This window comes from Panulirus ornatus, chromosome 54 (assembly GCF_036320965.1).
Source record: "Panulirus ornatus isolate Po-2019 chromosome 54, ASM3632096v1, whole genome shotgun sequence".
Classification (NCBI taxonomy): Eukaryota; Metazoa; Arthropoda; class Malacostraca; order Decapoda; family Palinuridae; genus Panulirus; species Panulirus ornatus.
The window spans coordinates 6251574-6277707 of record NC_092277.1 but is presented as its reverse complement, the minus strand read 5'-3'; the positions used below and the strand labels follow the sequence as shown (position 1 = coordinate 6277707).

At 42.0% G+C, this 26134-nt stretch overlaps 1 protein-coding gene across 1 annotated transcript in view; it reads right to left on the bottom strand.

The window, feature by feature from the left end:
* LOC139765309 (uncharacterized) overlaps positions 1–26134 on the bottom strand; it is a 135769-nt gene that overhangs the window by 44843 nt on the left and 64792 nt on the right. The window contains exon 3 of the mRNA XM_071692696.1: positions 5367–5443. Coding sequence (XP_071548797.1) covers positions 5367–5443 — 77 coding nt within the window. The remainder of the gene's footprint in view (positions 1–5366; positions 5444–26134) is intronic.

Genomic DNA, 26134 nt, shown 5'->3' with positions numbered 1-26134 from the left:
TTCTTTCTTAGGTTAGTAACAAAACTAACAATAGTTTCATCACCCTGTTGCACTCTACTATTAAAAATGTTTCTTTCATAAGCGACATTCTTATTTGGCTGTAAACATTCATGCAACTTCTCAGTAAGAGTCTTGTATTTCTTTTTTTCAGCTTCCTCTACAGGCTAAGCGTTATATATATCTAGTAGCTCTCTTCCACCACGGTTTAGCAATAAGGCAATTATCACCTCATCCTACTTTTCATCTTTCTAGGAACTCAGTAGATATATCTCAACTTCCCGCTGGAATCTTCTCCAGTTCTCTGATGTGTTACCTGATAATATCAGGAGTTCAGGATGCTCATCCTGTATTTTCTAGGCAACAACAACAATGGCACAGGGAGAATGCCAGCACCTCAGTTCTTGCCACCAACCTTCTTCCCTCTCACACAAGTAGCTCTTCTTTATAGCCAAAAGCATGTGAGACGTCGACACACCTAATGCCATGTAATATGTGCCATGTCAGATGGCTTTACAATGAAGAAGGCAGAGGGAGTGAGAAAAACTATGTTTCCATAAGTGGAGCCAAGCTACTGTTATTGTTCCAACAATACAGAATCACACCTTAATCCCATGCATCATGATGTCTTTTAAAAAGAAATATGATAAAACTACCTGCTATAAAAGCAACAAATAATACAAATATAATGTCATATAATGAAAATATAATTTCCATATATCCCTGGGGATAGGGGAGAAAGAATACTACTCACGCATTCCTCACGTGTCGTAGAAGGCGACTAAAGGGGACGGGAGCGGGGGGCCAGAAACCCTCCCCTCCTTGTATTTTAACTTTCTAAAAGGGGAAACAGAAGAAGGAGTCATGCGAGGAGTGCTCATCCTCCTCGAAGGCTCAGATTGGGGAGTCTAAATGTGTGTGGATGTAACCAAGATGAGAGAAAAGGAGAGATAGGTAGTATGTTTGAGAAAAGGAACCTGGATGTTTTGGCTCTGAGTGAAACGAAGCTAAAGGGTAAAGGGGAAGAGTGGTTTGGAAATGTCTTAGGAGTAAAGTCAGGGGTTAGTGAGAGGACAAGAGCAAGGGAAGGAGTAGCACTACTCCTAAATCACGAGTTGTGGGAGTATGTGATAGAGTGTAAGAAAGTAAATTCTAGATTGATATGGGTAAAACTGAAAGTTGATGGAGAGAGATGGGTGATTATTGGTGCATATGCACCTGGACATGAGAAGAAAGATCATGAGAGGCAAGTGTTCTGGGAGCAGCTGAATGAGTGTGTTAGTGGTTTTGATGCACAAGACCGGGTTATAGTGATGGGTGATTTGAATGCAAAGGTGAGTAATGTGGCAGTTGAGGGAATAATTGGTATACATGGAGTGTTCAGTGTTGTAAATGGAAATGGTGAAGAGCTTGTAGATTTATGTGCTGAAAAAGGACTGGTGATTGGGAATACCCGGTTTAAAAAGTGAGATATACATAAGTATACTTATGTAAGTAGGAGAGATGGCCAGAGAGCGTTATTGGATTACGTGTTAATTGATAGATGCAAGAAAGAGAGACTTTTAGATGTAAATGTGCAGAGAGGTGCAACTGGAGGAATGTCTGATCATTATCTTGTGGAGGTGAAGGTGAAGATTTGTGGGGGTTTTCAGAAAAGAAGAGAGAATGTTGGGGTGAACAGAGTGGTGAGAGTAAGTGAGCTTGGGAAGGAGACTTGTGTGAGGAAGTACCAGGAGAGACTGAGTACAGTATGGAAAAAGGTGAGAACAAAGGAGGTACGGGGAGTGGGGGAGGAATGGGATGTATTTAGGGAAGCAGTGATGGCTTGCGCAAAAGATGCTTGTGGCATGAGAAGAGTGGGAGGTGGGTTGATTAGAAAAGGTAGTGAGTGGTGGGATGAAGAAGTAAGATTATTAGTGAAAGAGAAGAGAGAGGCATTTGAACGATTTTTGCAGGGAAAAAATGCAAATGAGTGGGAGAGGTATAAAAGAAAGAGGCAGGAGGTCAAGAGAAAGGTGCAAGAGGTGAAAAAGAGGGCAAATGAGAGTTGGGGTGAGAGAGTATCATTAAATTTTAGGGAGAATAAAAAGATGTTTTGGAAGGAGGTAAATAAAGTGCATAAGACAAGGGAGCATATGGGAACTTTAGTGAAGGGGGCTAATGGGGAGGTGATAACAAGTAGTGGTGATGTGAGAGGGAGATGGAGTGAGTATTTTGAAGGTTTGTTGAATGTGTTTGATGATAGAGTGGCAGATATAGGGTGTTTTGGTCGAGGTGGTGTGCAAAGTGAGAGGGTTAGGGAAAATGATTTGGTAAATAGAGAAGAGGTAGTAAAAGCTTTACGGATGATGAAAGCCGGCAAAGCAGCAGGTTTGGATGGTATTGCAGTGGAATTTATTAAAAAAGGGGGTGACTGTATTGTTGACTGGTTGGTAAGGTTATTTAATGTATGTATGATTCATGGTGAGGTGCCTGAGGATTGGCGGAATGCGTTCATAGTGCCATTGAACAAAGGCAAAGGTGATAAGAGTGAGTGCTCAAATTACAGAGGTATAAGTTTGTTGAGTATTCCTGGTCAATTATATGGGAGGGTATTGATTGAGAGGGCGAAGGCATGTACAGAGCACCAGATTGGGGAAGAGCAGTGTGGTTTCAGAAGTGGTAGAGGATTGTGGATCAGGTGTTTGCTTTGAAGAATGTATGTGAGAAATCCTTAGAAAAACAAAAGGATTTGTATGTAGCATTTATGGATCTGGAGAAGGCATATGATAGAGTTGATAGAGATGCTCTGTGGAAGGTTTTAAGAATATATGGTGTGGGAGGCAAGTTGTTAAAAGCAGTGAAAAGTTTTTATCGAGGATGTAAGGCATGTGTACGTGTAGGAAGAGAGGAAAGTGATTGGTTCTCAGTGAATGTAGGTTTGCGGCAGGGGTGTGTGATGTCTCCATGGTTGTTTAATTTGTTTATGGATGGGGTTGTTAGGGAGGTGAATGCAAGAGTTTTGCAAAGAGGGGCAAGTATGCAGTCTGTTGTGGATGAGAGAGCTTGGGAAGTGAGTCAGTTGTTGTTCGCTGATGATACAGCGCTGGTGGCTGATTCATGTAAGAAACTGCAGAAGCTGGTGACTGAGTTTAGTAAGGTGTGTGAAAGAAGAAAGTTAAGAGTAAATGTGAATAAGAGCAAGGTTATTAGGTACAGTAGGGTTGAGGGTCAAGTCAATTGGGAGGTAAGTTTGAATGGAGAAAAACTGGAGGAACTAAAGTGTTTTAGATATCTGGGAGTGGATTTGGCAGCGGATGGAACCATGGAAGCGGAAGTGAATCATAATGTGGGGGAGGGGGCGAAAATTCTGGGAGCCTTGAAGAATGTTTGGAAGTCGAGAACATTATCTCGGAAAGCAAAAATGGGTATGTTTGAAGGAATAGCAGTTCCAACAATGTTGTATGGTTACGAGGTGTGGGCTATGGATAGAGTTGTGCGCAGGAGGGTGGATGTGCTGGAAATGAGATGTTTGAGGACAATATGTGGTGTGAGGTGGTTTGATCGAGTAAGTAATGTAAATGTGAGAGAGATGTGTGGAAATAAAAAGAGTGCGGTTGAGAGAGCAGAAGAGAGTGTTTTGAAATGGTTTGGTCACATGGAGAGAATGAGTGGGGAAAGATTGACCAAGAGGATATATGTGTCAGAGGTGGAGGGAACGAGGAGAAGTGGGAGACCAAATTAGAGGTGGAAAGATGGAGTGAAAAAGATTTTGAGTGATCGGGGCCTGAACATGCAGGAGGGTGAAAGGTGTGCAAGGAATAGAGTGAAATGGAACGATGTGGTATACCGGGGTCGACGTGCTGTCAATGGATTGAACCAGGGCATGTGAAGCGTCTGGGGTAAACCATGGAAAGTGTGTGGGGCCTGGATGTGGAAAGGGAGCTGTGGTTTCGGTGCATTATTATATGACAGCTAGAGACTGAGTGTGAATGAATGGGGCCTTTGGTGTCTTTCCTAGCGCTACCTCGCACACATAAGGGGGGAGGGGGTTGTTATTCCATGTGTGGCGAGGTGGCAATGGGAACAAATAAAGGCAGACAGTATGAATTATGTACATGTGTATATATGTATATGTCCGTGTGTATATATATATATATGTACATTGAGATGTCTAGGTATGTATATTTGCGTGTGTGGACATGTATGTATATACATGTGTATGTGGGCGGGTTGGGCCATTCTTTCGTCTGTCTCCTTGCACTACCTCGCTAATGCGGGAGACAGCGACAAAGCAAAATAATAATTATAATAATTATCATTACAGTCACTACCTCACCATCATGCCCTAAAGACCATCAGCTGACCTCACAGGCATCATGTTGGCTGGAGGATGAATCCTAATATACCTTATTATGAAGAATGACATAGTGTTTTAACCCCTACTCTGGACATTCTCACTTAAATCCTCACAAGGATACATCTATAAGTGAGAGAGAAATGTTTCCAAACCACTAAGAGCTATTCTAGAACTCTAGGTTTGCATGAGATCCTGAGATAATGGCACAACTAGACCCACTTACAAAATTCCATACCTTACCTTTCCATAACTGTTTCTGTTTCTAATATCTATTCTACTTACATTAACACCTGAAATAATACATTTCCAGTTGTAGTTAACCAAAAGCATAAATGTCAATAACATCTATCAATACATCTGCCAGAAAACATCCCTTTCTAAACAACCTTTCAAATATAGAGAATCCATGCAAAATGAACATGAGAAACAGTAGATCTTTGGCTCATAGATTTAGAATGCTTTCTAACCTAGAACAAAGGCCCAGAATTAAGAAATACTCACACGGCAAAGAATATGTAAGGAAGGACGTCACATGCTCAACCAGTCTAGAAAAAAAGGTCTCCTACATAAAATCAAGATTAACAAAACAAGTAACCACATTCTAAATTCATGCTAATCAGGAACAAGATCTATCTAGGGCCATAATATGCTAGATCCTTTCAGTGTGGAGATATAAACCACAATCCCTTAAGTCAATGAGGACAAAGATTAGCATGCACTCATAGTGTAAGAAATTGCCCTTTTATAAGGTGTTGCACTGGTATTTTTAATACAGTATCATCATTTTCTCTTAATTTCAATCTTTAACCAACAATCTAACAATCAACATTAAATCATCTACTAATTACATAAGATGAGTCAAGTGCATACAGTCATGGAATTTCCAAAGGAATTAATTTTCCAGAATTAGGGAATCTAACCCTACAGGAAAGCAAGGGCAGGGATGTCCTATTCTCTGATGGAGAATCACTATTTCGCTTTAATGCAACCTTACAAATTACTTCAATATTTCATAATTTTCTGTGCTTACCTCGAAGGTGCAGGAAGATTCAGCAAGCAAACATGTCTGCAGGTACAGCTCAAAGTGCTCACATGTAAGATGTGCATCTGAAATGTTTAAAAGCAGCTGCTACAAACAAAAAGTTATACATCCAAAATCATTCACAGCCAAGAAAAAATATCAATCTATAATTCAAGAAACTAGGACTGAAAAAAAATCTGTAATTAATGAAATATCTGCTGAGTGAAATTATTTTCACAAGAAATGTTACAAGATAAGCAAAAATCGGTTAAAAGAGATGACATTAATTTCCAAAATATTAATCAATCATGAAGGCCAATGGTCAAAAGCCTTATCAGCCACACAATGTAAGGAATTTGTAGTTTCACTAAATTTTTTTAAAGTATCAAGGATATTCTCAAGTGACCTCTTTTGCAAAATTTGCAATAAACATTTAAACTCTCAAGCAGAAAAGTGTTCAGCCTTAAGTTGTTCACTTATCTACAAAAAACTCAACGCTAAGAAAGTGGAAAACATATAATGCTGCACATTCATCATGGTTAAAACAGGCTTTGTATTTATTTGAACAGAATTTGAAAAAGATTTCATAAAAATTTTATTCATGCATGTGTGTGTCTGTGATAACTGAATAATGGAGAGGACTTTCTTTACTTTCTTCACTCTCTGCATTCAGTGTTTCTTTGAGTAGCTTCTCCCATTCATTTATCACTTTATTACTAGAAAAAAATAATTTCTAGCTCATTTCTTGCTTTTTGTTTCTTGTTGAGCCTTTTCATGATTCTATTACTACTGAATTTAAAGAAATCATAAGTAAGTTGTGCAATTCAGAAATTGTACAGTAAAGGGATGGTGTTTTACATTCATGGGACCCCATCTCATAAATTTACTTTATAATCAACGGTGTTGTTAAGTTTTTGTAGTGAATGTATCCCTTGTCTCTTAACTTAATTTGCTCCACCCCAAAACAACTTCCTTATTACAAAAGCACTACTTCACATCTTTTCTGATTTACTAAGACACTTGCCACATCCTCTAGATGAACTAACATTCCTAATATCAAACTGCTGCTTACTATAAAATATCAACTTTGTCAAAATGATTACAAACCTTAAAAGCTCTAATCATGTCTCTTTTCTTTGTTCTCTACTTCAGCATAAGAGAATTTGTAGTTCATATCCTATCCCTCTAATTCAACTCCATTATTTTATGATCATTCTTTATTGCACTCTGTTGGACTTTTTCAATCAGTTGAATACATAAATGGTTCTTCAAGTAAGGTACCCAAAGTACTGATTCATACTTCAGCTGAGGTCCAATATATACTAACACCACTGTTTTTTGCAATTCAAGATACTGAAATGTCCAAAGAAAAAAATGTTTTTTCAATTTCTATTGGCAAACCCTTGATTATCTGAAAAAATTAGAAAAATAAAAAAAGATTTATAAAAATACTTCAAATCATGTGTGCACCATGCCACAACAATTAGTGTACTCACTACTGTGTTCTGTGGAAATGGTGACTGTTAAATCAAATTAAAGAATCAAAAGTAAGAGAAATTGATGATATTGTATTACAGAAACCAGTCCAACACCTTATAAAATGGCAACTTCATATACTGTGAGATCATATTAATCTTTCTCCTCATTGACATACAGGAATGAGGTTTAAAGTTTCATGCCAGGAAAAGACAAAAAAAAAAAAAATGCCACATTCATTCACACTCAGACTTTAGCTGTCATGTGTAATGCACTGAAACCACGGCTCCCTTTCCACATCTAGGCCCCTTACACCTTTCCATGGTTTACCCCAGACGCTTCACATGCCCTACTTCAAAACAATGACAGCACGTCTACCCCGGTATGCCACATTGTTCGAATTCACTCTATTCCTTGCACGCCTTTCACTCTCCTGTATGTTCAGGCCCCGATCGCCCAAAATCTTTTTCACTCCATCCTTCCACCTCCAATTTGGTCTCCCTCTTCTCCTCATTCCCTCCACCTCTGACAAATATATCCGCTTTGTCAATCTTTCCTCACTCATTCTCTCCATGAGTACAAACCATTTCAACACAACCTCTTCTGCTCTCTTAACCACACTCTATATAATACCACACATCCCTCTTATCCTTTCATTACTTACTCAATCAAACCACCTCACACTACATATTGTCCTCAAACATTTCATTTCCAACACCCCCCCCCCTCCCCCATACAATCCTCTCTATAGCCAATGCCTCGAAACCATATAACATTGTTGGAACCACTATTCCTTCAAACCTACCCATTTTTGTTCTCCGAGATAACGTTCTAACCTTCCACACATTCTTCAACACTCCCAGAACCTTCGCCCCCCACTCCCCCACCCTGTGACTCTCTTCTGCTTCCATGGTTCCATCCACTGCTAAGTCCACTTGGAGATATCTAAAATACTTCACTTCCTCCAGTTTTTCTCCATTCAAACTTACTTCCCAATAACTTGTCCCTCAGCCCTACTAAACCTTGCTCTTATTCACATCCACTCTCAACTTTCTTCTTTCACACACTTTACCAAACTCAGTCACCAACCTCTACAGTTTCTCACCCGAATCAGTGCTGTATCATCAGCGAACAACAACTGACTCACTTCCCAAGGTCTCTCATCTACAGCAGACTGCGTACTTGCCCCTCTCTCCAAAACTCTTGCATTCACCTCCCTTAACAACCCCATCCATAAACAAATTAAACGCCCATGGAAACATCACACATCCCTGCCACAAACAGACATTCACTGGGAACCAATCACATTCCTCTCTTCCTACTCGTACACATACATTACATCCTTGGTAAAAAAAATTCACTGCTTCTAGTAGCCTACCTCCCACACCATATACTCTTAAAACCTTCCACAAAGCATCTCTATCAATCCTATCATGGGCCTTCTCCAGATCCATAAATGCCACATACAAATCCTGTTTTTCTAAGTATTTCTCAAACACATTCTTCAAAGCAAACACCTGATCCATATATCCTCTATCACATCTGAAACCACAATGCACTTCCCCAATCTGATGGTCTGTACATGCCTTTACCCTCTCACTCAATACCCTCCCATATAATTTCCCAGGAATACTCAACAGACTTATGCCACTGTAATTTGAACGCTCACCTTTATCCACTTTGCCTTTATACAATGGCACTATGCATGAATTCTGACAATCCTCAGACACTTCACCATGATCCATACATACAGTGAATGTTCTTACCAACCAACCAACAACACATTCACCCCCTTTTTTAATAAATTCCACTACAATACAATCCAAACTTGCCGCCTTGCCTGCTTTCATTCTCACTTTGCACACCACCCCAAACAAAACACCCTATATCTGCCACTCAATCATCAAACACATCCTATAAACCTTCAAAATACTCACTCCATCTAACCATCACTACTTGTTATTACTTCCCCATTTGTCCCCTTCAAGAATGGTCTCATTTGTTCTCTTGTCTTACACACGTTATTTACCTCCTTCCAAAACATCTTTTTTATTATTATTATACTTGGTCTCTGTCTCCCACATTAGCAAGGTAGCTTGAGGAAACAGACAAAAGAATGGCTTAACCCACCCACATACATATGTATATACATAAACGCCCACACAAGCACATATACACAGCTATACATTTCAATGTACACATACATATACATTTTTTTTTTATTTTGCTTTGTCGCTGTCTCCCGCGTTTGCAAGGTAGCGCAAGGAAACAGACGAAAGAAATGGCCCAACCCACCCCCATACACATGTATATACATACACGTCCACACACACAAATATACATACCTATACATCTCAATGTATACATAAATATACACACACAGACATATACATATATACACATGTACATAATTCATAGTCTGCCTTTATTTATTCCCATCGACACCTCGCCACACATGGAATAACATCCGCCTCCCCCCTCATGTGTGTGAGGTAGCGCTAGGAAAAGACAACAAAGGCCACATTCATTCACACTCAGTCTCTAGCTGTCATGTAATAATGCCCGAAACCACAGCTCTCTTTCCACATCCAGGCCCCACAGAACTTTCCATGGTTTACCCCAGACGCTTCACATGCCCTGGTTCAATCCATTGACAGCACATCGACCCCGGTATACCACATCTTTCCAAATCACTCTATTCCTTGCACGCCTTTCACCCTCCTGTATGTTCAGGCCCCGATCGCTCAAAATCTTTTTCACACCATCCTTCCACCTCCAATTTGGTCTCCCACTTCTCCTCGTTCCCTCCACCTCTGACACATATATCTTCTTTGTCAATCTTTTCCCACTCATTCTCTCTCTGTGTCCAAACCATTTCAAAACACCCTCTTCTGCTCTCTCAACCACACTCTTTTTATTACCACACATCTCTCTTACCCTTTCATTACTTATTTGATCAAACCACCTCACACCACATATTGTCTTCAAACATTTCATATCAAACACATCCGCCCTCCTCCGCACAACCTTATCTAGGGCCCATGCCTCACAACCATATAACATTGTTGGAACCACTATTCCTTCAAACATACCCATTTTTGCTCTCCGAGATAACATTCTCGCCTTCCACACAGTCTTCAATGCTCCCAGAACCTTCACCCCTCCCCCATCCTCTCACTCATTTCTGCTTCCATGGTTCCATCTGCTGCTAAATCCACTCCTTGATTCTAAAACACTTCACTTCCTCCAGTTTTTCTCCATTCAATCTTACCTCCCAATTAACTTGTCCCTCAACCCACTGAACCTCATAACCTTGCTCTTATTAACATTTACTCTCAGCTTTCTTTCACACACTTTATGAAACTCAGTCACCAACTTCTGTAGTCTCTCACCCAAATCAGCCACCAGTGCTGTATCATCAGCAAACAACAACTGACTCACTTCCCAAAATCTCTCATCCACAACAGACTGCATACTTGCCCCTCTCTCCAAAACTCTTGCATTCACCTCCCTAACAACCCCATCCATAAACAAATTAAACAACCATGGAGACATCACGCACCCCTGCCGCAAACCAACATTCACAGGGAACCAATCACTTTCCTCTCTTCCTACACGTACACGTCTTACATCTTTGATAAAAACTTTTCACTGCTTCTAGCAACTTAACTCCCACACCATATACTCTTAATACCTTCCAAAAAGGCATCTCTATCATATGCCTTCTCTAGATGCATAAATACTACATACAAATCCATCCATTTTTCTAAATATTTCTCACATACATTCTTGAAAGCAAACAACTGATCCACACATCCTCTACCACTTCTGAAACCACACTGCTCTTCCCCAATCTGATGCTCTGTACATGCCTTCACCCTCTCAATCAATACACTCCCATATAATTTCCCAGGAATACTTAGCAAACTTATACCCCTGTAATTTGAGCACTCACCTTTATCTCATTCGCCTTTGTACAATGGCACTATGCATGCATTCCACCAATCTTGAGGCACTTCACAGTGAACTATGCATACACTGAATATCATTACCGACCAGTCAACAACACAGTCACCCCCTTTTTTAATAAATTCCATTGCAATACCATCCAATATTGCTGCCTTGCTGGCTTTCATCTTCCGCAAAGCTTTCACTACCTATTCTCTGTTTACCAAATCATTCTCCCTGACCCTCTCACTTTGCACACCACCTCGACCAAAACATCCTATATCTGCACTCTATCATCTAATACATTCAACAAACCTTCAAAATACTCACACCATCTCCTCACTTCAACACCACTTGTTATTACCTCCCCATTAGCCCCCTTCGCCGATGTTCTTATCTGTTCTCTTGTCTTACATACTTTATTTATCTCCTTCCAAAACATCTTTTTATCCTCCCTAAAATCTAATGATACTCTCACCCCAAATCTCATTCCCCCTCTTTTTCACCTCTTGCACCTTTCTCTTCACCTCCTGCCTCTTTCTTTTATACATCCAGTCATTCGTGCTACTTCCCTGCAAAAATCATCTAAACACCTCTCTCTTCTTTTTCAGTAACAATCTTACTTCTTCATCCCACCACTCACTACCCTTTCTAATCTGCCCAGCTCCCACCTTTCTCATGCCACAAGCATCTTTTGTACAAGCTATTACTGCTTCCCTAAATACATCCCATTCCTCTCCCACTCCCCTTACTTCATTTGCTCTCACCTTTTTCCATTCTTTACTCAATCTCTCTTGCTACTTCCTCACACAAGTCTCCTTCCCAAGCTCACTTACTTTCACCACCCTCTTCACCCCAACTTTCTCTCTTCTTTTCTGAAAACCTCTACAAATCTTCACCTTTGCCTCCACAAGGCACCCCGCCAGTTGCCCCCTCATCACATTAACATCCAAAATTCTCTTTCACATGCCAATCAATTAACATATAATCCAATAACGCTCTCTGGCCATCTCTCCTACTAAGATACATATACTTATGTATATCTCTCTTTTTAAACCAGGTATTCTCAATCATCAGTCTTTTTTCAGCACACAAAACTACAAGCTCTTCACCATTTCCATTTACAACACTGAACACCCCATGTACACCAATTATACCCTCAACTGCCACATTACTCATCTTTGCTAAATATCTAAATCACCCATCACTATAACCCGATCTCATTCATCAAAGCTGCTAACACATTCACTCAGCTGCTCCCAAAACACTTGCCTCTCATGATCTTTCTTCTCATGACCAGGTGCGTAGGCACCAGTAATCACCCATCTCTCTCCATCCACTTTCAGTTTTACCCATATCAATAAAGAGTTTACTTTCTCACACTCTATCACATACTCCCACAACTCCTGCTCCAGGAGTAGTGCTACTCCTTCCTTTGCTCTTGTCCTCTCACCAACCCCTGACTTTACTTCCAAGACATTCCCAAACCACTCTTCCCCTTTACCCTTAAGCTTCATTTCATACAGAGCCAGATCATCCAGGTTCCTTTCCTCAAACATGCTACCTATCTCTCCTTTTTTCTCATCTTGGTTACATCCACATACATTCAGACACCCTAATCTGAGCCTTCGAGGAGAATGAGCACTCCCGCATGACTCCTTCTTCCGTTTCCCCTTTTAGAAAGTTAAAATACAAGGAGAGGAGGGTTTGTAGCCCCCGCTCTAGTCCCCTTTAGTCGCCTTCTATGACACATGGGGAATGAGTGGGAAGTATTCTTTCTTCCCTATCCCCAGGGATAAACATTTTTTTATTCTACCTAAAATTTAATGATACTCTCTCACTCCAACTCACATTTGCCCTCTCTTTCACCTCTTGCACCTTTCTCTTGACCTCTTTTATACATCACCCGGTCATTTGCACTACTTCCCTGCAAAAATCATAGAAATGCCTCTCTCTTCTCTTTCACTAACAATCTTACTTCTTCATCCCACCACTCACTACCCTTTCGAATCTGTCCACCTCCCACCTTTCTCATGCCACATGCATCTTTTGTGCAAGCCATCACTGCTTCCCTAAATACATTCCATTCCTCCCCCACTTCCCTTGCATCATTTGCTATCACCTTTTACCATTCTATACTCAATCTCTCTTAGTACTTCCTCACACAAGTCTCCTTTCCAAGGTTACATACTCTCAACACTTTCTTCTCCCGAACATTCTCTCTTCTTTTCGCCTCCATAAGATAGTGATCAGACATCCCTCCGGCTGCCCTTCTCAGCACATTATCATCCAAAAGTATCTCGTTTACATGGCTATCAATTACCATGTAATCCAATAACACCCTCTGACCATCTCTCTTAATCACATACATATACTTATGAATATCTCTCTTTTCAAGCCAGGTATTCCCAATCACCTCTCCTTTTTCAGCATATGCCCATATACATACATATGCATAACAAAATATACACATATGCATACATATACATACACATAAACAGACATCTACATATATAAAGAGTCACATATTCATACTTGCTTGCCTTCATCCATTCCCGGTGCTACCCTGCCCCACAGGAAACAGCATCACTACCCCCTGCTTCAGTGATGTAGTGCCAGGAATAGATACTAAAAGGCCACATTCTTGAGCTGTCATGTGTAATGCATCGAAACCACAGCTCCCTATCCACATCCAAGCCCCAAAAACCTTTCCATGGTTTACCCCAGAAGTTTCACATGCCCTGGTTAAGTTCATTCAAAGCATGTCCATCCAGGTATACCAGATCGTTCCAATTCACAAAATTCCTTGCACAACACTTACCCTCCTGTATGTTCAAGCTCCAATTGTTTAATTCAATTTCACTCCATCATTCCACCTCAGGGGAAGTGAAGTGTTTTAGATATCTGGGAGTGGATCTGTCAGCGGATGGAACCATGGAAGCGGAAGTGGATCATAGGGTGGGGGAGGGGGCGAAAATTTTGGGAGCCTTGAAAAATGTGTGGAAGTCGAGAACATTATCTCGGAAAGCAAAAATGGGTATGTTTGAGGGAATAGTGGTTCCAACAATGTTGTATGGTTGCGAGGCGTGGGCTATGGATAGAGATGTGCGCAGGAGGATGGATGTGCTGGAAATGAGATGTTTGAGGACAATGTGTGGTGTGAGGTGGTTTGATCGAGTAAGTAACGTAAGGGTAAGAGAGATGTGTGGAAATAAAAAGAGCGTGGTTGAGAGAGCAGAAGAGGGTGTTTTGAAATGGTTTGGGCACATGGAGAGAATGAGTGAGGAGAGATTGACCAAGAGGATATATGTGTCGGAGGTGGAGGGAACGAGGAGAAGAGGGAGACCAAATTGGAGGTGGAAAGATGGAGTGAAAAAGATTTTGTGTGATCGGGGCCTGAACATGCAGGAGGGTGAAAGGAGGGCAAGAAATAGAGTGAATTGGAGTCATGTGGTATACAGGGGTTGACGTGCTGTCAGTGGATTGAAGCAAGGCATGTGAAGCGTCTGGGGTAAACCATGGAAAGCTGTGTAGGTATGTATATTTGCGTGTGTGGACGTGTGTATGTACATGTGTATGGGGGGGGGGTTGGGCCATTTCTTTCGTCTGTTTCCTTGCGCTACCTCGCAAACGCGGGAGACAGCGACAAAGTATAAAAAAAAAAAAAAAAAAAAAAAAAAATATATATATATGTATATACATACGTCCACACACGCAAATATACATACCTACACAGCTTTCCATGGTTTACCCCAGACGCTTCACATGCCTTGATTCAATCCACTGACAGCACGTCAACCCCGGTATACCACATTGCTCCAATTCACTCTATTCCCTGCCCTCCTTTCACCCTCCTGCATGTTCAGGCCCCGATCACACAAAATCCCTTTCACTCCATCTTTCCACCTCCAATTTGGTCTCCCTCTTCTCCTCGTTCCCTCCACCTCCGACACATATATCCTCTTGGTCAATCTTTCCTCACTCATTCTCTCCAGGTGCCCAAACCATTTCAAAACACCCTCTTCTGCTCTCTCAACCACGCTCTTTTTATTGCCACACATCTCTCTTACCCTTACGTTACTTACTCGATCAAACCACCTCACACCACACATTGTCCTCAAACATCTCATATATATATATATATATATATGTATATATATGTGGTTTTGATGCACGAGACCGGGTTATAGTGATGGGTGATTTGAATGCAAAGGTGAGTAATGTGGCAGTTGAGGGAATAATTGGTATACATGGGGTGTTCAGTGTTGTAAATGGAAATGGTGAAGAGCTTGTAGATTTATGTGCTGAAAAAGGACTGATGATTGGGAATACCTGGTTTAAAAAGCGAGATATACATAAGTATACTTATGTAAGTAGGAGAGATGGCCAGAGAGCGTTATTGGATTATGTGTTAATTGACAGGCGTGCGAAAGAGAGACTTTTGGATGTTAATGTGCTGAGAGGTGCAACTGAAGGGATGTCTGATCATTATCTTGTGGAGGCTAAGGTGAAGATTTGTATGGGTTTTCAGAAAAGAAGAGTGAATGTTGGGGTGAAGAGGGTGGTGAGAGTAAGTGAGCTTGAGAGGGAGACCTGTGTGAGGAAGTACCAGGAGAGACTGAGTACAGAATGGAAAAAGGTGAGAACAATGGAAGTAAGGGGAGTGGGGGAGGAATGGGATGTATTTAGGGAATCAGTGATGGATTGCGCAAAAGATGCTTGTGGCATGAGAAGAGTGGGAGGTGGGCTAATTAGAAAGGGTAGTGAGTGGTGGGATGAAGAAGTAAGAGTATTAGTGAAAGAGAAGAGAGAGGCATTTGGACGATTTTTGCAGGGAAAAAATGCAATTGAGTGGGAGATGTATAAAAGGAAGAGACAGGAGGTCAAGAGAAAGGTGCAAGAGGTGAAAAAAAGGGCAAATGAGAGTTGGGGTGAGAGAGTATCATTAAATTTTAGGGAGAATAAAAAGATGTTCTGGAAGGAGGTAAATAAAGTGCGTAAGACAAGGGAGCAAATGGGAACTTCAGTGAAGGGCGCAAATGGGGAGGTGATAACAAGTAGTGGTGATGTGAGAAGGAGATGGAGTGAGTATTTTGAAGGTTTGTTGAATGTGTTTGATGATAGAGTGGCAGATATAGGGTGTTTTGGTCGAGGTGGTGTGCAAAGTGAGAGGGTTAGGGAAAATGATTTGGTAAACAGAGAAGAGGTAGTGAAAGCTTTGCGGAAGATGAAAGCCGGCAAGGCAGCAGGTTTGGATGGTATTGCAGTGGAATTTATTAAAAAAGGGGGTGACTGTATTGTTGACTGGTTGGTAAGGATATTTAATGTATGTATGACTCATGGTGAGGTGCCTGAGGATTGGCGGAATGCGTGCATAGTGCCATTGTACAAAGGCAAAGGGGATAAGAGTGAGTGCTCAAATTACAGAGGTATAAGTTTGTTGAGTATTCCTGGTAAATTATATGGGAGGGTATTGATTGAGAGGGTGAAGGCATGTACAGAGCATCAGATTGGGGAAGAGCAGTGTGGTTTCAGAAGTGGTAGAGGATGTGTGGATCAGGTGTTTGCTTTGAAGAATGTATGTGAGAAATACTTAGAAAAGCAAATGGATTTGTATGTAGCATTTATGGATCTGGAGAAGGCATATGATAGAGTTGATAGAGATGCTCTGTGGAAGGTATTAAGAATATATGGTGTGGGAGGAAAGTTGTTAGAAGCAGTGAAAAGTTTTTATCGAGGATGTAAGGCATGTGTACGTGTAGGAAGAGAGGAAAGTGATTGGTTCTCAGTGAATGTAGGTTTGCGGCAGGGGTGTGTGATGTCTCCATGGTTGTTTAATTTGTTTATGGATGGGGTTGTTAGGGAGGTAAATGCAAGAGTTTTGGAAAGAGGGGCAAGTATGAAGTCTGTTGGGGATGAGAGAGCTTGGGAAGTGAGTCAGTTGTTGTTCGCTGATGACACAGCGCTGGTGGCTGATTCATGTGAGAAACTGCAGAAGCTGGTGACTGAGTTTGGTAAAGTGTGTGGAAGAAGAAAGTTAAGAGTAAATGTGAATAAGAGCAAGGTTATTAGGTACAGTAGGGTTGAGGGTCAAGTCAATTGGGAGGTGAGTTTGAATGGAGAAAAACTGGAGGAAGTGAAGTGTTTTAGATATCTGGGAGTGGATCTGGCAGCGGATGGAACCATGGAAGCGGAAGTGGATCATAGGGTGGGGGAGGGGGCGAAAATTCTGGGGGCCTTGAAGAATGTGTGGAAGTCGAGAACATTATCTCGGAAAGCAAAAATGGGTATGTTTGAAAGAATAGTGGTTCCAACAATGTTGTATGGTTGCGAGGCGTGGGCTATGGATAGAGTTGTGCGCAGGAGGATGGATGTGCTGGAAATGAGATGTTTGAGGACAATGTGTGGTGTGAGGTGGTTTGATCGAGTGAGCAACGTAAGGGTAAGAGAGATGTGTGGAAATAAAAAGAGCGTGGTTGAGAGAGCAGAAGAGGGTGTTTTGAAGTGGTTTGGGCACATGGAGAAGATGAGTGAGGAAAGATTGACCAAGAGGATATATGTGTTGGAGGTGGAGGGAACAAGGAGAAGAGGGAGACCAAATTGGAGGTGGAAAGATGGAGTGAAAAAGATTTTGTGTGATCGGGGCCTGAACATGCAGGAGGGTGAAAGGAGGGCAAGGAACAGAGTGAATTGGAGCGATGTGGTATACCGGGGCTGACGTGCTGTCAGTGGATTGAATCAAGGCATGTGAAGCGTCTGGGGTAAACCATGGAAAGCTGTGTAGGTATGTATATTTGCGTGTGTGGGCGTATGTATATACAAGTGTATGGGGGGGGGGGGGCATTTCTTTCGTCTGTTTCCTTGCGCTACCTCGCAAACGCGGGAGACAGCGACAAAGTATAATAAAAAAAAAATATATTTTATTTTTTTTATTATACTTTGTCGCTGTCTCCCGCGTTTGCGAGGTAGCGCAAGGAAACAGACGAAAGAAATGGCTCAACCCCCCCCATACACATGTATATACATATGTCCACACACGCAAATATACATACCTACACAGCTTTCCATGGTTTACCCCAGACGCTTCACATGCCTTGCTTCAATCCACTGACAGCACGTCAACCCCGGTATACCACATCGCTCCAATTCACACTATTCCTTGCACTCCTTTCACCCTCCTGCATGTTCAGGCCCCGATCACACAAAATCTTTTTCACACCATCTTTCCACCTCGAATTTGGTCTCCCTCTTCTCCTCGTTCCCTCCACCTCCGACACATATATCCTCTTGGTCAATCTTTCCTCACTCATTCTCTCCATGTGCCCAAACCACTTCAAAACACCCTCTTCTGCTCTCTCAACCACGCTCTTTTTATTTCCACACATCTCTCTTACCCTTACGTTACTCACTCGATCGAACCACCTCACACCACATATTGTCCTCAAACATCTCATTTCCAGCACATCCATCCTCCTGCGCACAACTCTATCCATAGCCCACGCCTCGCAACCATACAACATTGTTGGAACCACTATTCCTTCAAACATACCCATTTTTGCTTTCCGAGATAATGTTCTCGACTTCCACACATTTTTCAAGGCCCCCAGGATTTTCGCCCCCTCCCCCACCCTATGATCCACTTCCGCTTCCATGGTTCCATCCGCTGCCAGATCCACTCCCAGATATCTAAAACACTTCAATTCCTCCAGTTTTTCTCCATTCAAACTCACCTCCCAATTGACTTGACCCTCAACCCTACTGTACCTAATAACCTTGCTCTTATTCACATTTACTCTTAACTTTCTTCTTCCACACACTTTTCCAAACTCAGTCACCAGCTTCTGCAGTTTCTCACATGAATCAGCCACCAGCGCTGTATCATCAGCGAACAACAACTGACTCACTTCCCAAGCTCTCTCATCCCCAACAGACTTCATACTTGCCCCTCTTTCCAAAACTCTTGCATTTACCTCCATAACAACCCCATCCATAAACAAATTAAACAACCATGGAGACATCACACACCCCTGCCGCAAACTTACATTCACTGAGAACCAATCACTTTCCTCTCTTCCTACACGTACACATGCCTTACATCCTCGATAAAAACTTTTCACTGCTTCTAACAACTTTCCTCCCACACCATATATTCTTAATACCTTCCACAGAGCATCTCTATCAACTCTATCATATGCCTTCTCCAGATCCATAAATGCTACATACAAATCCATTTGCTTTTCTAAGTATTTCTCACATACATTCTTCAAAGCAAACACCTGATCCACACATCCTCTACCACTTCTGAAACCACACTGCTCTTCCCCAATCTGATGCTCTGTACATGCCTTCACCCTCTCAATCAATACCCTCCCATATAATTTACCAGGAATACTCAACAAACTTATACCTCTGTAATTTGAGCACTCACTCTTATCCCCTTTGCCTTTGTACAATGGCACTATGCACGCATTCCGCCAATCCTCAGGCACCTCACCATGAGTCATACATACATTAAATAACCTTACCAACCAGCCAACAATACAGTCACCCCCTTTTTTAATGAATTCCACTACAATACCATCCAAACCTGCTGCCTTGCCGGCTTTCATCTTCCGCAAAGCTTTCACTACCTCTTCTCTGTTTACCAAATCATTTTCCCTAACCCTCTCACTTTGCACACCACCTCGACCAAAACACCCTATATCTGCCACTCTATCATCAAACACATTCAACAAACCTTCAAAATACTCACTCCATCTCCTTCTCACATCACCACTACTTGTTATCACCTCCCCATTTGCGCCCTTCACTGAAGTTCCCATTTCCTCCCTTGTCTTACGCACTTTATTTACCTCCTTCCAGAACATCTTTTTATTCACCCTAAAATTTAATGATACTCTCTCACCCCAACTCTCATTTGCCCTTTTTTTCACCTCTTGCACCCTTCTCTTGACCTCCTGTCTCTTTCTTTTATACATCTCCCACTCAATTGCATTTTTTCCCTGCAAAAATCATCCAAATGCCTCTCTCTTCTCTTTCACTACTACTCTTACTTCTTCATCCCACCACTCACTACCCTTTCTAATCAACCCACCTCCCACTCTTCTCATGCCACAAGCATCTTTTGCGCAATCCATCACTAATTCCCTAAATACATCCCATTCCTCCCCCACTCCCCCCACTTCCATTGTTCTCACCTTTTTCCATTCTGTACTCAGTCTCTCCTGGTACTTCCTCACACAGGTCTCCTTCTCAAGCTCACTTACTCTCACCACCCTCTTCACCCCAACATTCACTCTTCTTTTCTGAAAACCCATACAAATCTTCACCTTAGCCTCCACAAGATAATGATCAGACATCCCTCCAGTTGCACCTCTCAGCACATTAACATCCAAAAGTCTCTCTTTCGCACGCCTGTCAATTAACACGTAATCCAATAACGCTCTCTGGCCATCTCTCCTACTTACATAAGTATACTTATGTATATCTCGCTTTTTAAACCAGGTATTCCCAATCATCAGTCCTTTTTCAGCACATAAATCTACAAGCTCTTCACCATTTCCATTTACAACACTGAACACCCCATGTATACCAATTATTCCCTCAACTGCCACATTACTCACCTTTGCATATATATATATATATATATATATATATATATATATATATATATATATATATATATATATATATATATATATATTCTTTCTTCTTTCACACACTTTACCAAACTCAGTCACCAGCTTCTGCAGTTTCTCACATGAATCAGCCACCAGCGCTGTATCATCAGCGAACAATAACTGACTCACTTCCCAAGCTCTCTCATCCCGAACAGACTTCATACTTGCCCCTCTTTCCAAAACTCTTGCATTCACCTCCCTAACAAACCCATCCAAAAACAAATTAAACAACCATGGAGACATCACACACCAATGCCGCAAACCTACATTCACTGAGAACCAATCACTTTCCTCTCTTCCTACACGTACATATGCCTTACATCCTCGATAAAAACTTTTCACTGCTTCTAACAACTTGCGTCCCACACCATATATTCTTAATACCTTCCACAGAGCATCTCTATCAACTCTATCATATGCCTTCTCCAGATCCATAAATGCTACATACAAATCCATTTGCTTTTCTAAGTATTTCTCACATATATTCTTCAAAGCAAACACCTGATCCACACATCCTCTACCACTTCTGAAACCACACTGCTCTTCCCCAATCTGATGCTCTGTACATTCCTTCACCCTCTCAATCAATACCCTCCGATATAATTTACCAGGAATACTCAACAAACTTATACCTCTGTAATTTGAGCACTCACTCTTATCCCCTTTGCCTTTGTACAATGGCACTATGCACGCATTCCACCAATCCTCAGGCACCTCACCGTGAGTCATACATACATTAAATAACCTTACCAACCAGTCAACAATACAGTCACCCCCTTTTTTAATAAATTCCACTGCAATACCATCTAAACCTGCTGCATTGCCGGCTTTCATCTTCCGCAAAGCTTTTACTACCTCTTCTCTATTTACCAAATCATTTTCCCTAACCCACTCACTTTGCACACCACCTCGACCAAAACACCCTATATCTGCCACTCTATCATCAAACACATTCAACAAACCTTCAAAATACTCACTCCATCTCCTTCTCACATCACCACTACTTGTTATCACCTCCCCATTTGCGCCCTTCACTGAAGTTCCCATTTCCTCCCTTGTCTTACGCACTTTATTTACCTCCTTCCAGAACATCTTTTTATTCTCCCTAAAATTTAATGATACTCTCTCACCCCAACTCTCATTTGCCCTTTTTTTCACCTCTTGCACCTTTCTCTTGACCTCCTGGCTCTTTCTTTTATACGTCTCCCACTCACCTGCAAATTTTCCCTGCAAAAATCGTCCAAATGCCTCTCTCTTCTCTTTCACTAATACTCTTACTTCTTCATCCCACCACTCACTACCCTTTCTAATCAACCCACCTCCCACTCTTCTCATGCCACAAGCATCTTTTGCGCAATCCATCACTGATTCCCTAAATACATCCCATTCCTCCCCCACTCCCCTTACTTCCATTGTTCTCACAAGTTAAGAGTAAATGTGAATAAGAGCAAGGTTATTAGGTACAGTAGGGTTGAGGGTCAAGTCAATTGGGAGGTGAGTTTGAATGGAGAAAAACTGGAGGAAGTGAAGTGTTTTAGATATCTGGGAGTGGATCTGGCAACGGATGGAACCATGGAAGCGGAAGTGGATCATAGGGTGGGGGAGGGGGCGAAAATTCTGGGAGCCTTGAAGAATGTGTGGAAGTCGTGAACATTATCTCGGAAAGCAAAAATGGGTATGTTTGAAGGAATAGTGGTTCCAACAATGATGTATGGTTGCGAGGCGTGGGCTATGGATAGAGTTGTGCGCAGGAGGATGGATGTGCTGGAAATGAGATGTTTAAGGACAATGTGTGGTGAGGTGGTTTGATCGAGTGAGTAACGTAAGGGTAAGAGAGATGTGTGGAAATAAAAAGAGCGTGGTTGAGAGAGCAGAAGAGGGTGTTTTGAAATGGTTTGGGCACACGGAGAGAATGAGTGAGGAAAGATTGACCAAGAGGATATATGTGTCGGAGATGGAGGGAACGAGGAGAAGAGGGAGACCAAAGTGGAGGTGGAAAGATGGAGTGAAAAAGATTTTGTGTGATCGGGGCCTGAACATGCAGGAGGGTGAAAGGAGGGCAAGGAATAGAGTAAATTGGAGCGATGTGGTATACCGGGGTTGACGTGCTGTCAGTGGATTGAATCGGGGCATGTGAAGCGTCTGGGGTAAACCATGGAAAGCTGTGTAGGTATGTATATTTTGCGTGTGTGGACGTATGTATATACATGTGTATGGGGGTGGATTGGGCCATTTCTTCCGTCTGTTTCCTTGCGCTACCTCGCAAACGCGGGAGACAGCGACAAAGCAAAAAAAAAAAAAAAAAGAAGAAGAATATATATATATATATATATATATATATATATATATATATATATATATATATATATGTGTGTGTATGTATATATATGTATGTGTGTGTGTGTGTATATGTGCGTATGTATGTGTATGTGTGTGTATGTGTATATGTATATATATATGTATATTATCCCTGGGGATAGGGGTGAAAGAATACTTCCCACGTATTCCTCGCGTGTCGTAGAAAGCGACTAGAGGGGACGGGAGCGGGGGGCCAGAAATCCTCCCCTCCTTGTATTAACTTTCTAAAATGGGAAACAGAAGAAGGAGTCACGCGGGGAGTGCTCATCCTCCTCGAAGGCTCAGAGTGGGGTGCCTAAATGTGTGTGGATGTAACCAAGATGTGAAAAAAGGAGAGATAGGTAGTATGTTTGAGGAAAGGAACCTGGATGTTTTGGCTCTGAGTGAAACGAAGCTCAAGGGAAAAGGGGAAGAGTGGTTTGGGAATGTCTGGGGAGTAAAGTCAGGGGTTAGTGAGAGGACAAGAGCAAGGGAAGGAGTAGCAATACTCCTGAAACAGGAGTTGTGGGAGTATGTGATAGAGTGTAAGAAAGTAAATTCTCGATTAATATGGGTAAAACTGAAAGTTGATGGAGAGAGGTGGGTGATTATTGGTGCATATGCACCTGGGCATGAGAAGAAAGATCAAGAGAGGCAAGTGTTTTGGGAGCAGCTGCATGAGTGTGTTAGTGGTTTTGATGCACAAGACCGGGTCATAGTGATGGGTGATTTGAATGCAAAGGTGAGTAATGTGGCAGTTGAGGGAATAATTGGTATACATGGGGTGTTCAGTGTTGTAAATGGAAATGGTGAAGAGCTTGTAGATTTATGTGCTGAAAAAGGACTGATGATTGGGAATACCTGGTTTAAAAAGCGAGATATACATAAGTATACTTATGTAAGTAGGAGAGATGGCCAGAGAGCGTTATTGGATTACGTGTTAATTGACAGGCGTGCGAAAGAGAGACTTTTGGATGTTAATGTGCTGAGAGGTGCAACTGGAGGGATGTCTGATCATTATCTTGTGGAGGCTAAGGTGAAGATTTGTATGGGTTTTCAGAAAAGAAGAGTGAATGTTGGGGTGAAGAGGTGGTGAGAGTAAGTGAGCTTGAGAAGGAGACCTGTGTGAGGAAGTACCAGGAGAGACTGAGTACAGAATGGAAAAAGGTGAGAACAATGGAAGTAAGGGGAGTGGGGGAGGAATGGGATGTATTTAGGGAATCAGTGATGGATTGCGCAAAAGATGCTTGTGGCATGAGAAGAGTGGGAGGTGGGTTGATTAGAAAGGGTAGTGAGTGGTGGGATGAAGAAGTAAGAGTATTAGTGAAAGAGAAGAGAGAGGCATTTGGACGATTTTTGCAGGGAAAAAATGCAATTGAGTGGGAGATATATAAAAGAAAGAGACAGGAGGTCAAGAGAAAGGTGCAAGAGGTGAAAAAAAGGGCAAATGAGAGTTGGGGTGAGAGAGTATCATTAAATTTTAGGGAGAATAAAAAGATGTTCTGGAAGGAGGTAAATAAAATGCGTAAGACAAGGGAGCAAATGGGAACTTCGGTGAAGGGCGCAAGTGGGGAGGTGATAACAAGTTGTGGTGATGTGAGAAGGAGATGGAGTGAGTATTTTGAAGGTTTGTTGAATGTGTTTGATGATAGAGTGGCAGATATAGGGTGTTTTGGTCGAGGTGGTGTGCAAAGTGAGAGGGTTAGGGAAAATGATTTGGTAAACAGAGAAGAGGTAGTGAAAGCTTTGCGGAAGATGAAAGCCGGCAAGGCAGCAGGTTTGGATGGTATTGCAGTGGAATTTATTAAAAAAGGGGGTGACTGTATTGTTGACTGGTTGGTAAGGTTATTTAATGTATGTATGACTCATGGTGAGGTGCCTGAGGATTGGCGGAATGCGTGCACAGTGCCATTGTACAAAGGCAAAGGGGATAAGAGTGAGTGCTCAAATTACAGAGGTATAAGTTTGTTGAGTATTCCTGGTAAATTATATGGGAGGGTATTGATTGAGAGGGTGAAGGCATGTACAGAGCATCAGATTGGGGAAGAGCAGTGTGGTTTTAGAAGTGGTAGAGGATGTGTGGATCAGGTGTTTGCTTTGAAGAATGTATGTGAGAAATACTTAGAAAAGCAAATGGATTTGTATGTAGCATTTATGGATCTGGAGAAGGCATATGATAGAGTTGATAGAGATGCTCTGTGGAAGGTATTAAGAATATATGGTGTGGGAGGAAAGTTGTTAGAAGCAGTGAAAAGTTTTTATCAAGGATGTAAGGCATGTGTACGTGTAGGAAGAGAGGAAAGTGATTGGTTCTCAGTGAATGTAGGTTTGCGGCATTGGTGTGTGATGTCTCCATGGTTGTTTAATTTGTTTATGGATGGGGTTGTTAGGGAGGTAAATGCAAGAGTTTTGGAAAGAGGGGCAAGTATGAAGTCTGTTGGGGATGAGAGAGCTTGGGAAGTGAGTCAGTTGTTGTTCGCGGATGATACAGCGCTGGTGGCTGATTCATGTGAGAAACTGCAGAAGCTGGTGACTGAGTTTGGAAAAGTGTGTGGAAGAAGAAAGTTAAGAGTAAATGTGAATAAGAGCAAGGTTATTAGGTACAGTAGGGTTGAGGGTCAAGTCAATTGGGAGGTGAGTTTGAATGGAGAAAAACTGGAGGAAGTGAAGTGTTTTAGATATCTGGGAGTGGATCTGGCAGCGGATGGAACCATGGAAGCGGAAGTGGGTCATAGGGTGGGGGAGGGGGCGAAAATCCTGGGGGCCTTGAAGAATGTGTGGAAGTCGAGAACATTATCTCGGAAAGCAAAAATGGGTATGTTTGAAGGAATAGTGGTTCCAACAATGTTGTATGGTTGCGAGGCGTGGGCTATGGATAGAGTTGTGCGCAGGAGGATGGATGTGCTGGAAATGAGATGTTTGAGGACAATGTGTGGTGTGAGGTGGTTTGATCGAGTGAGTAACGTAAGGGTAAGAGAGATGTGTGGAAATAAAAAGAGTGTGGTTGAGAGAGCAGAAGAGGGTGTTTTGAAGTGGTTTGGGCACATGGAGAGGATGAGTGAGGAAAGATTGACCAAGAGGATATATGTGTCGGAGGTGGAGGGAACAAGGAGAAGAGGGAGACCAAACTGGAGGTGGAAAGATGGAGTGAAAAAGATTTTGTGTGATCGGGGCCTGAACATGCAGGAGGGTGAAAGGAGGGCAAGGAATAGAGTGAGTTGGAGCGATGTGGTATACCGGGGTTGACGTGCTGTCAGTGGATTGAAGCAGGGCATGTGAAGCGTCTGGGGTAAACCGTGGAAGGCTGTGTAGGTATGTATATTTGTGTGTGTGGAC